The sequence below is a fragment of the Rhinatrema bivittatum genome, chromosome 6 (genome assembly GCF_901001135.1).
Source record: "Rhinatrema bivittatum chromosome 6, aRhiBiv1.1, whole genome shotgun sequence".
Lineage (NCBI taxonomy): Eukaryota > Metazoa > Chordata > Amphibia > Gymnophiona > Rhinatrematidae > Rhinatrema > Rhinatrema bivittatum.
This window is the reverse complement of record NC_042620.1, coordinates 297,088,811-297,106,813: the sequence shown is the minus strand read 5'-3', so window position 1 is coordinate 297,106,813 and position 18,003 is coordinate 297,088,811. Positions and strand designations below refer to the sequence as shown.

General features: G+C 46.9%; 1 protein-coding gene across 4 annotated transcripts in view; it reads left to right on the top strand.

Moving 5' to 3' along the window:
* The first annotated feature begins 319 nt into the window (after positions 1–319).
* XPNPEP2 (X-prolyl aminopeptidase 2) overlaps positions 320–18,003 on the top strand; it is a 128,566-nt gene continuing 110,882 nt past the window's right edge. For 2 of the 4 annotated variants that reach the window (XM_029607420.1, XM_029607419.1), the window contains exons 1-2: positions 320–365; positions 15,416–15,490. In XM_029607420.1, coding sequence (XP_029463280.1) covers positions 335–365; positions 15,416–15,490 — 106 coding nt within the window. In that variant the 5' untranslated portion in view covers positions 320–334. Of the gene's footprint in view, positions 366–15,271; positions 15,307–15,415; positions 15,502–18,003 lie in introns of those variants that run through there. The other 2 variants (XM_029607422.1, XM_029607423.1) reach the window with 2 other exon arrangements.

Here is an 18,003-nt window from a genome sequence, read left to right as displayed (position 1 = left end):
ATTTTGAATACGTCTTCTCGCTTGTATTTCTTTGCTTGTTAATATTTTGCGATAAAAAGATTTGAACTAAAAAAAAAAAAGACTTCTTCTTCCCAATGAACAGGTACTACAGAAGAAGAGTTCCTTAGAACAGGGGAGTTCCCCCCTGAGTTGTTTGCCTCTAGAAGATTTCTTATTTTTGAAGTTCAGGACACGCCTGCTACATTGGGGTTTTGCTCTAACAGGATTCCCGAGCATGTGAGACTAGAGGAGGAGCCACCAGTCAGCCACCACCAGCCTATGCCCTGTTTGCATTCCCCAGGTGAGGAGAAGCCGCAGCCTGCCTGCCTGCCTTATGCCCCCTGTTCGTGTATCACATAGTAAAGGTATGTGTGTGCGGGAAGGGAGGGGGGAGGTTTCTGTTGCATTCGTATCGGTGTCGGCGAGAGGCCAGGCTCAGATTAGCTCTTCAAGCACTGGCATGCGGAGAGGGAACCAGATCCTGTCACCGTTTACAGTACGAAAGATCAGAGTAAAAGGAAAGAAATTAAAAGTTAAGCTTCTTGAAAGACGAGCCTGTGATGGAACCAGTAAGGGCCAAGTGTTTTAATCTGAGATGCAGGAAGCATTCGCTGCTAATTTGATTTGTTTTGGACAGAACTGTCAGACAGTGTGCATTTCCTAATCTCTCCTGTCTTGGGAAAGGTCTTGTTGGCACTCGCCCTCAATCAGTTAAAGTCTGCGAGATCAGTGCGGTTTATTGAGACTCCATAGATGTGCACACAAGAAGAAGATACTGCATTTTGCAATAGCCCACATAACTTAGGGGGTCATTTATCAAAGTGCTATATGGCGTTTTTGCATGCATTAAGCACCTTTAATGCATGTGAAAGCACCATAACACATGGTGTAAAGCAAATGAGAGAGAGAAAGAGAGACTAGCTATAAGGCCCTCATACTAGGAAGGTATTTATACACCTATAGGAGGCCCACCTAGCTAATTGAGGTGAGGTTTAGGTATTAGTGTAGGGGTTAGGGGCCACTTTGACATGCAGAGTGCGTCGTACAAACAGAACAGTGCACTCTTGTGAAGATTTGGTGACCTTCGGAGTGAGGAAACTCACCCAAAGATGAGATTTGTGCAATGTTCTCTCAACCTAGCTTGATGGACTCTCTACCTGGATAGCATCAGGCCTTAGATTGTAAGCCCTACACTAATACCTAAACCTCACCTCGAGTAGCTAGGTGGGCCTCCTATAGAGGTATAAATATCTACCTAGCTAGTGTCTCTCTCTCTCTCTCTCTCCCCTAGCAGCTGAAAATGCTATTTGCAAATGCAATAAAGCCATATCACATGGCTTAATGAAAAAGGTATAGTTAAAATCCACATTTAAATTGTGCACTATGGTTTTGCAATTTGCAAAGCCAGCCCAATTGGCCAGAAATCCTGCCACAAACTCCTCCCCTTTTTCTAATTTACATAACACCACGCTCTGGCTTTCCCAAGTCTACCTGGATAATAACTGTTCAGGGACTCTTCCTTCAGGAACTCGTCCAACCCTTTTTTGAACCCCGTTATATAAGTTGCCTTGACCATGTCCACGTCAATTACACCTGCTACACTGTACTGTATAGGCCTGAATATCAGGAAATAATTTTCCACAGAAAGGGCAGTGGATGCTTGGAATGCCCTCATGAAGGAAATAAAGACGGTAACAGATTTATAAAAAGCCATGAGATCAACATGGAAGATCCCTAGTGGTAAGAGGATGGTAACGAAGCACCGGAGCCACCTATACAAGGCAAATAATAGCAGTGAAATGACTGTACTGTACTTCCCAGAAGGCATGAGAGTAATCTGCACAGAGCAGCAGTTACAACCCTAAAGAGAAGACACTGGAGCAGTGGTTATAATTCTGTATACTTTGCTGGGCAGACTGGATGAACAACTTTGGTCTTTATTTGCCATCGTTTACTATGTTACTACTGGAGAAGAAGCCATTTTTTGCTTCCTTTATCTTTAAATTATAATGCTCAAAATGTTTCATATAGCCATGCAATCTTCTGCGAGGTTGATGGCTGCGTTCGGTAGGGGGGAGGACGTGCCTGGACCGGAGCAAGTCTTCCTACTGGTTGGGAGCCAGGAAGAGGGGGCAATTGAAAGCTGACAGGCTGGAAGGTGAAGGGAAGAGAGGGGACTAGGAGAATGCTGGGCAGGGATGGGGGAAGAGAGGAGTTAAGGGGAAGAAAAGGGAAATGAAGGGGGACAGAGCTGGGAGCCCCCCACCGATCAAAATGGCTTTCTGCTGCCCCTGGGTAACTCTCTCCCTATAATTATAAGTACAGATCACTCAGGCTGCTAATCTTTTTTTTTTCTCATAGACACAGAATGTAAGAAAAATCAAAATCCTGGTGAATCAAACCCTAAGAGAAACTAATGCAAACAAAAAGGCAAACTAAAATCCTCACTGCTTTTCACAAACCCATAGCCGTTTATGGATCATTCACTGGCAAATCCATGAAGGCGGTATAACTCATCCAGTGCAAGAAATGTCCCAACAAATGATATTTAATCAAGACCAAACAGGCCCCGCAAACCAGGATGAATCACCCTCAATAGACTGCTGTCTATCTAACCCTACCCCAACATATCTTGGCCTCCTCCCAAGCCGGACACTCGGTCTCTGATCTATCTACGTCAATCCTTAAAGGCAACTTTAAAAACACGTGTGAGGGGGCTATGCTCGTCACTATTTCAGTCCCCACCAGTTTTTCCAGCTATGGGCAGTGGGAGCGATGTTTACGTTTTTGGACCCTCCCCTTGCATTAACCCCACCTTTATGTGGGAGGCTTGTGTGGGATACAAATATCCCCTTGAGCGAGCTCAGGGTCAGAGGGCAGGCCAGACTGGGAGAGAGAGGGGGTGGAGGTGGTGGAGATCCCTTTCTAGGCCCCTCAAGCCTGGAGAAGAGAGGGAGAGATGTGGCAGTGGAATGGTCATAGCCTCACCCTTTGTGGTTTTGACCGGAAGAGAAGGAGTCTGCGGTAGATTTGGAAAAGATTTTTGGACTTTCAATTGACCAGTCCGGAAGGTAGGGCTCACCCTCTGTATCTAGAAAGGCTGAGTCGCTGATCTTTAAATCCACGCTGCAATGCAAAAACAAGGGCAAGGAGATTTGTAGAGACTATGATAATCATGGAGTCTATTTTTGGATTTCATAAGAAATTGCAATACTGGGTCAGACCAAGGGTCCATCAAGCCCAGCATCCTGTTTCCAACAGAGGCCAAAACCAGACCACAAGAACCTGGCAATTACCCAAACACTAAGAAGAACTAATGCTACTGATGAAATTAATAGCAGTGGCTATTCCCTAAGTATACTTGATTAATAGCAGGTAATGGACTTCTCCTCCAAGAACTTATCCAATCCTTTTTTAAACACAGCTATACTAACTGCACTAACCACATCCTCTGGCAACAAATTCCAGAGCTTAATTGTGCGTTGAGTGAAAAAGAAGTTTCTCCGATTAGTTTTTAATGTGCTACTTGCTAACTTCATGGAATGCCCCCTAGTCCTTCTACTATTCCATACTTTATAGTTTCTTCGTTTATGCTGGAGCTGCCCAGTACCCTACTCTCCAATGGGAAGGGATCATTAAGCCTGGATGGTGATGCAACAGGGACACAGAAACCCCAGTTTTGACTATTTATGATTTTTATGAAGTTTGATGTTTCCATGCTGGTTGGGACTTTATTCTTTCTGCAAGTAAACTTTTACTTTGAACACCAAAATGGACTCTGCCCTTTTATTTTTGCTTCTGGCACCTGTGTTTGGTGTTATTTTTCACTGTTTATTGCGGTTACCCCTGCACCTAAGTGGCACCCCAGATACAGAGGCTTGGAGCAGTGGAGTTTTCCTGAGATACACCTAGGGCCCTGGAAGTTTATCTTCCCCCCCTGCCGGATGAACCCTGGTAAATTTAGCTCCCAGGATGCAGCTAACAAACCAATATTCCTCTACTGGATTAAAAAGAAATAATGGACTGAACTGAGATAGTAGATTCATGGCTTCCCAAACTTTTCGCCAATGTGACCCCATTTTAGCATTTGAAAATTCACACAACCCCAGAGGATGACCAACACAAATAACCAGAGGTGCAGTCCCCCTCCAAAAATCATTCCTTCTTACCCTTCCCCCATTCCATCTGATCCCCTCTCTCAACCTCCACTCCTCTCACCCCATCAAGCCATTTTTGCATCTCCCAGCTGATCCTCTCTCACTTCCAAGACCTTCTTATAACCTCAACTGTCAACCCCTTTCTCTCACCCATCCCCTGTTCCCTCCTCACTTATCCCCATCCCCTCTCTCACCCCCCCAGCTGATCCCCCTCTCACGCTCCCCAACTCCTCTTACATCTTCTGTCAATCCCCACTCTCCACCTCCAATACCTATCCACCTTATCCAACCCTAAAACACTCCTGCATCTTATCCCTCCCTTCAAATAGAGAGAAGAGGGACTGCAGGAGGTGAGAAGGAGAGATGAGGAAGCTACTAGACAGAGGTGGGTAACAGAGAGATGGGGGGGGGAGAGAGAGAGAGGAGGAATGCTGTTGGATACAGAGTAGAGGGGAGGAAGCGGGGGATGCAAAGCAAGGAGTGAGGGAGAGAGAAAGGGCAATCAGTGGGAGGATAGAAAAAGAGGGGGATGCAGGGGAAGGGATGGAGGGAGATGCTGGACAGGGGGAAGGAGAGAGAGGGGTGCTATACTTGAGCCGCTGCCACCAAAGGAAAGAGGGAAAGAGGCATAATTTGAATATCTTCCCCAAGCGCAGATAAAGCTGATTCTGGCACGGATCGGGAGGGAAAGCAGGGTCCCTGATATTGAGTGGGAGACTGGGGACTCAAAAGATAGAATGGTGGGGGGGGGGAGGGGGTCAAAGCAAGGACTCGGGGATGGGTGAGAGCAGGGACTCCGAGACTGAGCGGGGATCCGGGGCAGAGAGTGGGCACTCGGATGGACTGGGAGAGGGGGGGTATGTGTGAAGGTGCGAGATGGAAAGAGAAGGGGGCCTGAGGGGTGGGGAGGGGTTGAAAAATGCTGTGAATGACCTGGAGGACTGGAGAGAGGGTGAAAGTGAGGCAGTGGAAAAGGAGGAGGTGCTCTGGAGGATGAGAGAGAGGAAAGAGATGGATCTGGGAGAGAGAGCGCGAGAGGGTGGGAATGGGGCTGGGGAAGTGTGGAAAGAGGGATAATAGGAGGTTGGGTGGTCTGGAGGCTAGGAAGGGAAGGAGCTGGACTGCTGAGATGAGGATTGGGAAGGGGGAGTAACAGGGTCCTGGGAAGTGCAGGACGGAGGGAGGAGCGGGAAGGGGTGAGAGGGGAGGGGAGGTGGGGAGAGTGGGAATGGAAAGCTGGCAGGTAGGTGAGAGAGGTGAAAAGAGGGAAACTTAGGACTGGAGAGTTATAGAAGGTGGGAAGAAGGGGGTGACATTTAGCTGTGAGTGGATGGAAAGGAAGAGAGAAAGGAGAAAAAAGATAGTGTTATGTTTGAAATGTAAAAGCACTAGCAGTCTGCCAGCTTATGGCACTGTGTGTGTGTATGATGTGTGAAGTGAGGGCAGACCGTTCTACTTGACCATAATAAATTCCCAACTGCCGGGCTGTGGGTCTGATGTTAGGCTTTAGGGACTGTAGGGTGCCTGGGCAGGACTTTGCTCTATGCAACGTGCGTGCATAAATTTATGTACTGGGCAGCCTGGGTGGGTACGACTTTGCCGTCTTTTTGTGTGGCTTTTTATACTTCTGTGGTGCGGGCATCGGTATGTTCTGCACTCTCTATCAGGCCGATTCAGGAAGAAACGTGGGAGAGCGGGCAAGTTATCCGTCTAAATGGCTTAAGCCGCATATTTGAAAGGCTTATCCGGCTAAAATTTAGTGGTCGGGGGCATTCCAGGGGCGGGAGGTAGGCGTTCCAGGGAGGAGCAGAGTTTAGCAGGATAACCTGGATAACTCATCCGGGTGTAATCAGTGGCGCAGCTACGCAGTTGGATAGCCCGGTTAAGTTAGCTGGATATGGGTTTCCTGCTAACAACTCGCCGCTCAGCGGCTGAATATTTGCCCCAATGAGTTACAGCCAGCGCTCAGTGCACGCACTCTCTCTCTCTCTTTTACTCAACATGGGGATGACCGAGGCTGGAATGATTAAAAGGAGAAGGGTCAGGAAGGGGGGGGGGGAGGGGGGAAAGGAGGTGGTGCCTTGTGCAATGTCTACCCCGCATGCCGCCCATTAACTACCACCCTGCGGGGGCTCATGCTAAAGATAGAAAGAGGTGGCATGCACGATAGCACAGTGTTCTCAGAGTTTGTAGGTTTATGAGCCACTGCTGGTGACTCTTTTATGCTGAGAGCAGAGCCCAAGTAGCGGTTTGAATCTGAGTATCGGGCGGTGGTGACTTTCCCGTGGCACGCCCGATCACGTCTGAAGGCGCACTAGTATGCCATGGCACCCTGGGTGGGAAACGCTGCTCTACAATGCGTTTGTGCATGTACGGCATGGTTTCAGGCACAGTGCTTTGCGTGCTCTGTGAGGTTATTTTTTCCAGGCAACCCCCCACCTCATCGGGCTTGCTTCATTTCCTCAGGAAGAAATACCTAATCCTTCCTCTCTTTCCTTGGCCTTATGCTGCATAAAACAGTTCTCAGTTGCAGAAACTGGGCGGGGGGGTGGTCCTGACTGGTACTACAGCCACTTGCCTAATCACCCAACCGTCAGGTTTTGTCCCAGTTTTGTCTCTCCCTTGGTGGCAAAGAGAAAAAAAAAAAATCAGCAGAGACCCTACCACTGCAGACTCTCAGAAAACAGCTCTCCATCCAGCTGCAGATAAAGGTAAGCAGAAATGATGTTAATCCCTTCCATACAGTCAAGGCTCTAGCAGGGCTTCCCAAACTGTGGTTGGGGACCCTAAATGGGGGTCGTACATCCTTCAGTTGGGGGTCACAAGTGCCTCGAGTGACAGCACTCTGTAGGTGCCAGCAGCATTATTCGTAGTGGAGGTTAGCACGGGGCCTGTAAATAAGCACACGCTGAGTTTCCGTAGTTGCAGGAAGCCCCGTGCAAGGAGGGATCAGGGCTGTCGCAGGCCCTGGTGTGATCTGCACGCGGCGGCAGCTTGGGGACCAGCCATGAAAGAAGGGGAGGGCCGTGTGTATGGCCAGTGGAGATTTTCACTGCCGCCCTCCCCTCACCAACCACTGAACCCAACCAAGAGATAAACATTGCCTCTGTCATCAGCCTTCTCTCTCTCTCTTCCCACTGTTATCAGCCGCCTTTTGCCCAGAGCCCAAAGGAAAATGTTACCATTGACTCTGGCCAGTGAGATGATTGGAAGAGGGGCTATTTGAAGAAAGGGATGAGAGGCAAGAGGGGGGGTTTTTTGGGTTGGATAAGGTGGGGAGGGATTACTTCTGGAGAGTGAGAGAGAAGGAATGACAGAGGATCAACTGAGGGATGGAAAATGAATGGAGACGTGAAAAAAGGGTTGGAGGGAGGAGATGAAGCTGGAAGGTTTGAGAGAGAGGATGAGAGGGAGGAGGCAATGGGAGATGGCGTGAGAGGGAGCGGATAACAGAGAATCAACTGGGAGGTGTGAAAAGGACTGGAGGAGGTGAGAGAGAAGGGGTGGGCTGGGGAGTGAGAGATACAGAGATTGAGAGAGGGGAGGAGGTTAAGAGAGGTCATTAGATGGAGTACAGGAAGGGTGAGAAGGAGGGATTGATGGAGGGGAACTAATAATTTGTTTTGGTCATCCTCTGGGCATACTTGGGAACTCTCCGGATTTGGCTCGGAGTCTCCGGAATTCTGAATGAATTGCTGGGTCTCCGGGCCAACACCCGATAACTTCGGGAGCCCTGCTGCAGAAGGCCGGAAGAGAAAGGGGCGGGAGCAGTGCGGTCTCAAGGTAGGAGGAGCGTCAGCACCTGTGCCTCAGGAAAATGGCGTGAAAAGCGAGATGAGCAGGAGCGTTGCCCTCCCCTGCAGGAAACAAGAAACTACAGATGCAGGAGGAGGAGCAACAACTTCAGGCCACCTGCTGAAAATAAAACATGGGCAGAGCAGCCCAACACTGCAGGAGGAGGAGGAGGAAGTGGAGCACATGTCCTGCGGGCCTGGGGAAAAAGGAGGCTCCTGTGGCTAATAAGAATCGAGGCGAGAAGAGAGAATCAGAGTGCATATGTGTGTGGAAGAGGGAGAGAAGTAAATGAGTGAGAGTGTGTGTGTGTGTGTGTGTGTGTGTATTCATTTATGGGCGTATGTGGAAAAGGTAGAGGAGTGAGTCTGCATGTATACGTATAGAAGAGGAAGAGAAGTGAATTTGTGTGTGTGTGTAAAACAGGAGGGAATGCATGTATGTGTGTGGAAGGAGAGAAGTGAGTGTGTATGTATGTGTTTGGAAGAGAGTGAGTGTGTGTGTGTGTGTGTGTGTGTAAAAGGGAGCGGAGTGAGTGCATGTGTAGCTGAGTACATGTATGTGTGTGGAACAAGGAGAGAAGTGAGTGTGCATATGTATGTGGACAAGGGAGAAAAATTAACGAGTATGTGAGAATAAACATGTATGTGAGTGAGTGAACATGTGAGTGTGCTAATGTATGAGAGAGAAAGTTTGTGCACATGCCCTAAACCTATCCTACCTTGCCTCTTTTTATTTTATTTTATTACTTGCTGCTTCTCAGGATCAGAAGTAATTTATGCACGCCTGCTGGATGCTGGCGCGCGCTGTCCCGGCCGGCATCCGTCCTACCCCTCCCCACCCTCTCCGGCCTGCCCCCTTTTCAGGGCTCAGCAATTATGCGCATATTGTCACACGCGTGGCCAGGCCCTTTTGAAGATGTGCGCGACACACGCAGGGCGCGCATAAGTGACTATATTTGCATGCGTGGCCGATTTAAAATTCGGACGAGTGGGTGATATCACGGTGGTAATTTTCTTAGAGCTGTGGGGAGGTGAATTTAGAAATTGGTAATAGCGTCAAAGGCACTCCTGAAAAGAAAGGTTTTCAAATTCTTTTTAAACTCTTTGCTGTTGGTAATCTGTCTCAGATTATCAGGGATTGCATTCCAGATTTGGGAGCCAGCAACAGAAAAGACACGTCTTCTTGTGATATCTAGTCCGGTAATTCTAATTGTGGGTACTTGTAATAAGTTTTTGTGTATTGAGCATAAATTTCTGTTCGGTTGATATATTTGAAGTTGGGTACTTAACCATGTGGAATTGTCATTTTGGATTAAGTTATATATAATGGAGAGAATTTTGTATCTGATTCTGTATTGGATGGGTAACCAATATAAGGACTATAAGATGGGAGAAATATGATCTCTGCGAGATATGCCAGTTAGGATCCTAGCTGCCGAATTCTGCATTAATTGTAAAGGACGGATGGCATTATCATAGAGACCAATCAAGAGCGCGTTACAGTAATCAAGGCCACTAAAGATTAAAGATTGCAAAATTGTGCAAAAGTCGTTGGAGTATAAGAGTGGATGTAGGCGTTTCAGCATTGGAGTTTAAAGAGAGAATTTTTTACAATATGGGAAATGTGATGTGACATGGATAGACTTGAGTCCAATATGACGCCTAGGTTGCATGCTTTTGACGTTATTGGGATTAAAGTACCGCCTAAATCGAGTTGTGTCAGGGAACTTCAAGTGGAGTGTGGAACTGAGGATAGGTGAAGAATTTCAGACTTTGCGGTATTTTCAGTCGATTATGTGAGAGCCAGCTATTTATAGTTTTGATATATAGGCAGACAGTGCTTAGAGTCTTGGTCCAAGATGAGGAGTAAGGAATGAAAAACTGAATATTATCAGCGTAAATTTTAAATTGGATACCTAAGTTGTTTAATAGGTAGCATAACGGTAACAAGTAAATATTGAAGAGAGAGGCAGAAAGGGCAGAACCTTAAGGCACATCTGAGGAGATATCGTACCAGTCGGAAGAGTTGGGGGTCAATATTTATTTGATATGTACGGTTTGTTAGATATGACTGAAACCATTTAAATACAGTGTCTAATATGCCAAAAGATTGAAGCCTAGATAGTAAAATTGAATTTATTTATTTTATTTATTTATTTGTTTGTTTTTATAATACCGGTATTAGTGTTGGCCTTCATTTGAAGTAGTAGTGTTGGCCTTCATTTGAACAACTTTATACATGAGAACTCAAGATCAATATACATAGGAACTCAGGAATATTATACAAGAGAACTCAAGAACAGTATTATACATAAGAACTCAAGAACATTATATATAAGAACTCAAGAATATTATACATGAGAACTCAAGAACAGTATTATACATAAGAACTCAGAATGATCTAAGGCAGCAATTCTCAACCGGTGTGTCGCGGCTCACAGTGTCCCACTGCCCTGGTTGTACTTCCCCGTTCCCTGCTCCCACAGGCCAATGGGAAGCCTCCTCCCTTCTACCTGCCAGTGGGAGTAGGGAGGAATCCTCTGATTGGCCGGTGAGGCAGGAATAAAGGGTATAGCATAGGCTGGTTGGGGGGGGAGGGGCTGGGAGGAGTGGCAGCCACGGGAGCTCATCCCCATGGCAGCGAAGAAGCCCGACCTCGATGAATCAAGGCCACCATGGGAGTTCATCCCCAAGGCTGCGAAGAGGAAACCTGACCCCAGCCAAGCAAGGCTGCCATGGGAGCTCATCCTCGTGGCAGCGAAAAAGGCCCGCTGGAGTAAAGCCACGGCAGAATTGGAGCTCACCCGAGGCCCGGTGCATGCATGCATGTGTGAATGGGAGCCTGGGTGAGAGCTGGTGGATGTGGATGGGAGCCTGGGTGTGGGTGTGAATTGGAGCCTGGGTGAGAGCTGGTGGGTGTGGATGGGAGTCTGGGTGTGGGTGTGAATGGGAGCCTGGGTGAGAGCTGGTGGGTGTGGATGGAAGCCTGGGTGTGGGTGTGAATGGAACCTGGGTGAGAGCTGGTGGGTGGGGATGTGAACGGGAGCCTGGGTGAGAGCTGGTGGGTGTGGATGGAAGCCAGGGTGTGGGTGTGATTGGAGCCTGGGTGAGAGCTGGTGGGGGTGGGTGTGAATGGGTGCCTGGGTGAGAGCTGGTGGGGGTGGATGCGGGGGTGGTGAATGGGTGCCTGGGTGAGTGCTGGTGTGTTTGGGTGTGAATGGGTGCAAGAACATTTGTGTGTGATTTTGAGCTTGTATATAAGAGAGAGCATGTGTGTGATTGAGAAAGATTGTTCAGGGAGGTGATGTGTTTCTGAGTGTGAGAGAGAGAGACTGGTTAGGAAGATGACTGGTGTGTATGTGAGAGACCAAGACTGGACATGGAGTCTAATTTGTGTGTGTGTGTGTGTGTGTGTGTGTGTGTGTGTGTGTGTGTGTGTGTGTGAGTGAGTGAGTGACTGGTTGTGGGCCCTAAGAAGAGGACTGTAAGGACAGAGCTTCTTTAGCTGCTGCTGCTTCTGGTGTGTGCTTTTGGCTTGCAAGGGAAAGAAGTAGAAGAGTTGCTGGAGAGGGTAAGTAAAGGTGGATTTTTAAGTTTATTTTTCTTGATTTTATTTATTTATTTATTTATTTGAGCGTTTTTATACACCGAGATACGTTGGGAACATCATCTCCGTTCACAGTTAATTCAGCAAGAAGCTTTACAAAGAACACGTAACAATATGTAACAACAGGATACAAGTTATAGAATTGATTAACTGTGTATGAGGGAGGTATTTACAAGAAATTGATTGACTACCATTTTAATTGGGTATTATGTAATGTCTCTGTTTTGAAATATTTAATTGGTATTTGGACAATTTTTAATAATTTTTATGAGTTTTTAATAGTTGGATGTTATTCTATTCATCAGCTTTTTTGAAACATTTTTTCATATAGTTTTACACTTATTTCTGTATGGGGATCTATAGCAGCTTGGCTTGTTCTGTTTTCCTAATAGGAGGTGTATTGGTGTTAAGGGCCTGATTTAATATTTGTAGTGTTACCTTTTCATAGATAGGGTTGGAGTGCATGCTATATTGCAGGTGTAACGTTGTGCAGATTAGTTTCTGTGCATTATTGCAGATCCTGGGACTGTGTTAGGTGCTATATTTCTCTTTCCATTTCTCCAGGTTTGCAGTGCATGCAGAGTGGCTGTTTTGGTTTTCCATTCCAGTTCTGTCTCCATATTTATAATTTGTGGGTTTTCTGTCCTTAGTAAAGGTCGGCTTTGTGTGTGTGATCGAGGTGAGGTATTTTACTAGCATGCAGGCATTTGTATTAATCTTATTTGTTGTGTTTTCTCAATAAGTCATGCATTAATGGTAAATTACTGTCTTTTCATAAGGAAAGCTATTGTGCCTGGTAGTAAAGGGAATTTGTTTTGCTTTTACTGAGATGTCATCAGAATATCCTTTTTATATGGTGAGTTGTTCGGGTAATGCACTAGATCTGCTCTGACCCATTGTTGGGTGTCAAGAGGGTTTCTATGGATGCAGAGTGTATGTTTACAAGATGGCACATGTTCAGTGTGTCACGCATGTGAGAACCATCTGTCAGGTGTGTCCCGGCCGGACACACCTGACAGATGGAGTGAAGATGGTAGGTATTGCCATTTGGCTCCATGTCATAAGGAGCAGGCTAATCCAGTCCTGACTATTTACTGCAGTGTATACTTACATGGGTTTATAGTTCTGATTTTCTTAAAGAAATCAATGGGACAATCAACTACAAGTCCATGCATGCAACTGGGTAAAATCAGGACTTGATTACCTTATGATATGGAGCTAGGAGGCAACCCAGAGGGTGACTCCAAAAAATCGGAGGCCACAACTGTAAAATGAAAACAAGAATACCCAATCACAATCTGTATATATTACAGGGTTGCCAATCGGCTCCAGATTTTCAGGACAAGTTGATCCAGTGCTTGTTTTACTCCTCTGGAAGCAGGTACTTATAGTCTTGATTTTCTGAGGGAATGCAGTAGGGAAATCAGAATAAGTCCCAGAATGCAGTGAGGTAAAACCAGGACCGGATCAACCTATCCTGAAAATCCAGAGCCGTTTGGCAATCCTAGTATACCAAACACATGTCAGAACTTTTTTTTGTTTCAGGAGGCAAAGAATTCAGATGCTAAATTATGGTGAATTAACTCCCAGTTTAGTTACTTTTGCAAAATCATCAGTCAGAAAAATCTCCTGTTTTTCTCTTTTTATTCTGTGAAAAACACATTAATTTTTACCACTAAAAACCGGAAGCTGTAGAGAGGAAGAGAGAAGCTGCTTCCAACGCATCTCCAGATAATAAAAAATATTTCATGCTTCTATGCCAAAGAAATATTCTTTTCCAAATCACTGTAATCACGGATATCAGATAAATCAATCAATATTAAATATTACTTAGCTTTGTAATTCCTGTGGCTTGTAGAAACTCTAGAGTAAGATGTTCCTTTCAATCAACGTTTCATATCAAAGTGGAGGTATAGCCTAATGGTTAGAGCAGCGGGCTACAAACCAGTAAAGCCAGGATTCAGATCCCACTATCACTCTTTCTGACCTTGGGCTAGTCATTTCACTCTCAGTTACAACCTTACAGGTTAACTTTAAAAGTGTTGCTCATGCAGAAATGCCCTTATACATGCGTATGCTGGCTGTGTACAAGAAATGCAGATTTTAAAAAGCCACAAAATATGTGCAAATGTACCTATATTGGGGGGGGGGGGGGGAGAATAAGAGGGCAGAAGCAGAGATGAGTGTTCTAGGGTGGGAACAAGACTTACATGTTGTACCCCTGTTTTTTAAAACCACAGTATGTGTACGCTAGATATCCATATCACTTTACTGCTGCTTCTGATGACGAGCAAGTCTGTAGGGTTTTTACAACAGGGTGAGAGGGTCTGGGTCAACTGGGTGGCACGAAGGATGAAGAACCAGAGAGGTCTGAAAGACCTCAAGATTAACTAAACTGGACAAATTGGTGGACTAATTGGAAAACTGGAAATGTACCTTGCAACAGCATGTTTTAAAATCCACTGAAATATGCATGTAAAAGCCGACACACGCGTGCTAGTTGTGCTCAAGTAACCTCTTAAAATTAGGAGCATAATCAGGGCAGTTGGCATATTTTTAACATGCACGTGCAAGTGTCCAGCATATCTTCCCTTGTGCACCAATATGCACATGTATGGGCACGTGTGCGCGGGTCTTAAAACTACCTTCTTAGACTGTAAGCCCTCTGGAGATAGGGAAGTACCTACAGTTCCTAATGCAATCTGCTCTGAAAGGTCAGAAAGCGGAAAATAAATTTAAAGGGGTCGATGCAATACAGTGCGCTCAGGCGAGCACACTGTATTGCATCGACCCCTTTAATCCACCCCTAATCCACCCCTAATCCAATAGGGGGATTAGCGCCTATTTAACGCGCGTTGGAAGTGGAGTGAATGTAATAGCGCTCATCAGTACCTACAGTTCCTAATGCAATCTACTCTGAAAGGTCAGAAAGCGGAAAATAAATTTAAAGGGGTCGATGCAATACAGTGCGCTCAGGCGAGCACACTGTATTGCATCGACCCCTTTAATCCACCCCTAATCCACCCCTAATGCAATAGGGGGATTAGCGCCCATTTAACGCGCGTTGGAAGTGGAGTGAATGTAATAGCGCTCATCGCTATTACAGACGCACATTTATTGCTCAGCTATTAACGCCTGCTTGGAGCAGAGTAAAAGCAGCCCTGCTGCTGACACTGCCTTAGACCTGACGCAAGAGGCGTTCTCCCCCATCCTGACCCTGCTGTTGAGTATCATGAGAAGTACCCCCCACGGTCCTTGTGACTCTAAATGTGGACCATTATCAGAACCCTTCCAGAGTAAAGGTCAAAAGGCTGACGGCACAACAAAGGCTCTCTCTCACTGCTACCTTCTGTTTTTTCCTGTAAGGGATGAGGTAAGGAGCAAATATTATAATGGTCATTAGAATTTATCCTGGGCTGTCATCTCCCTCGGATGTGAAGGATGGCATGGTTGATGCTGGGTTTGGTATGCGGCTTATCACTCCCTTACAGGATCCAGCTGCTAGTAAAAGTTATTCAGTCACTTAATGAAAACAGACTGAGCCTTGTGATACGGGGGATCTTTGAACTGTGGGGCTGAAGTACGGCAAGGGCCCATTTTCCAGGTTGTCACCGGAAGAGTGCAATAGAGTTTAGGAGCCCCCGCGTTTCCAGGCATTCCTGGGGAGGGGGGGGGGGGAGTTAGACGTGAAACCACTGGGCAAAGGGTTGGGCTGCAGAGTTAGCAGCAGCAGCAGCAGCCGGGACGGGTGCGTCCAGTGGGGTCCGTTCCGTGTGAGCAGGGGGGAGGAGCGACCTGAGGCAACGCCCCCCGCCGGACCAAACAGCACAAATCGGTTCATTCTGCTTTCTTTTCAGGGACGAAGCCGAGCCAAGCACTCACCATGGCACCTTCTCGCTGGAGCTTCGGCATCTGGGGCTTTCTGCTGTGTGGTACGTGGGGAGTAAGTCTGAAATCTGCTAAGCAGCCCTGTCCCCCCCCTTAGCTCACTGGTACCTGCCTCATTAATGGTACAAGGGATGGGCAAAGAATTTCGTTTGCCGACCGCTCTCCCCCAGGGGGGGGATTTTGCCTATTTTTGCTGTAAAATAAATGTGCAGCTAGCGGTGCAATGTGAAGAAAACGTTTCTGCTCCACAATACCTACTTGACTACGGTTTGGCTGACTTGCCCTCTCACTGGGACACTCTTGCTCCCCGATCTTTCTCTTTTGCTCTCTGCATTTTTTTTTTCTTTTCCTTGCTCACGCCCGTTCGGTGCATTTGTTTTAAACACTTGTTAGCCCTGGAGACTACCAAGCAAATAATTGGGCAAACTCCATTAATAAACAGGAATCCGTTCAAATGTACAGGTACCAGAAATATTCATGAACCCAGTTAGAAGATTGTCGATTATGTTTGCAAACTCTTATTTAAAAAAAAAAAAAAAAATCCCCATCTTTAATGAGAACTTTCAGACTTCATCTTTTTATTTAATTTAATTTTTGTTTTTTTGCTTAGTTTCCTGCCAAGGTATTAAGAGGCCAGAGCTTCCAGGGCCCCTAGTTTAGGAACAGTGTGCAGTGCTAATTATTATTATTATTCTGGCTTTTGCATGGGAACCTCTAGCTTTGTTGCTTTTGCAGTTTCTCTTCAGCTTTGCTGCTCTTCCTGTTCCCAGTAATTCTTGGCTTGGGGAGTGAGGGCAGGTTTACAGCTAAATCCTCCAGTGTACTACGGGCATACAATGCTTCCAGCCAGAGATTTTCCTGTAAGGGCTGGTTCAGCAGTGGAAGCCGCAGCTCCAGGGAGGCTCGAGAGCCAAGGTGATAGCATGATCTGCTTGCAAAGAAGCATTATGAGTAACAAGGATTATTCATATGTGCCTTACACTAAAGGATCATGAGACTACGTCTCCTGACACTTGCAGATTGTGTACAGGGTGGGGACAGGCTGTAAATAAGAGAGGGGTTTCTGTACAACCCCTGCAAATTAAACATCTGGTGATGCATGACTTTTGGGCTAATCAGTGACTTTTTGAGGTGATAGTTACGGCCTGAAGGCAGGTCAGAACTGAGATATAACATACAATGACGTTTACACTCAGTATACTAGAAGTCAATGTGCAGCCAACTTGGAAGATTTCATATCTCAGACTCATTGTGCATGTCACATCAAAGTGCTAATTATTCAGCATAGGGACTGATTTACTAATTAGGAAAAATTTTGAGATATATCAGATGTAGACGTCAGTTTATGCATATTTGGAATTATTTGTGTGGACACACAATTAGCAGTTCCCTGTACGTACCCGGATCAGTCCAGACTGCTGGGTTATGCCTTCCGTCCAACCGATGGAGACAGAGAAAAACTTGAAGGGCACCCCATGCAGCCACCTTCAGTATTTCTCTGTCTCCAGCAGATGAAGGTGGCAGAACCTGTGGTCCTGGTAGTTTGGTTCTTTAAAAAAAAAAAAAAAAAAAAAAGGGTACTAGCAGCAGGAATCCTTATTCTATTTTTGGCTAAATCAACTGTTTCTTCAAGACTCTGTTTCTTCAAATAAATAAATAAATAAAGCAAGAGCTCGTTGCCTCCCAAGGGATAGTCTCATCTGAGCTTCCCTCCTTGGTGGTAGGCTTGGCAGGGGTTAGCTTTAGCAACCCGCATTCCCGGAGCTGCACAGCGGGGAGTAACTGGGGGGGATTTACCGGTGGGCCGGTCCCTTCCCCCCCCCCCTCCCCGGCCCAGAGACTATAAAGCTTTGTACTCTGGTGAAGCCTGAGAGTGTCGCTTTGCTGTGCTGAAAAAAAAAAACAAAACACAGACAGCGGCGTTTTCTGGCCTCCCGGACTCCGGAGGTTAGTTTTCAGATTTCCCCTCCTCTGCACCGCGGCATGCGCGCGCCTCGTTCTGTTGTGCCTGCGGGGAGCCGACAACTCGGCTCTCCCACAAGAACATCTGCTCCCGGTGTATCCCCAGGAGAGAGGGCCCGTCGGCGGCAGCGGCGAGCAGGAGGGGGACGCCTACAGCGTGGTCCCGTGGGGCGGGTAAATCGTTTCTGCCTCATGGAGCACGGCCTGCTCCGTTCCCGCGGAGCGCAGGAATGCTGGCCATTTTAGATGCTTGTGATGCCGATGCAGATTTATCTGTAGGGGGAGGGGACGTCCCTCCGCAGCTGTCTCCAAACGATCGGAGCCCTGGGTCGTACTTCGGGTTGACCAGCGGTTGGGCCCCCCCCCCCCTGGGAAGGTTCCTAGGGCGGATCCTCCCTGAGGTCTCCCGCATTCGGGTGGTCCGGGGATCGTCGGGTCCAGGGTCCAAGGTAATACCGTGACGGCAGATCCGCTTCAGACTGATGCAGACGATGATTCAGAGCGTGTGGCGCCTGTGGAAGGGAATGATCCTCAGGTCCTTAGGCTGTTTCGTAGGGATGAATTAGAGCCAGTGATCCCGCATGTTCTCGCGGAG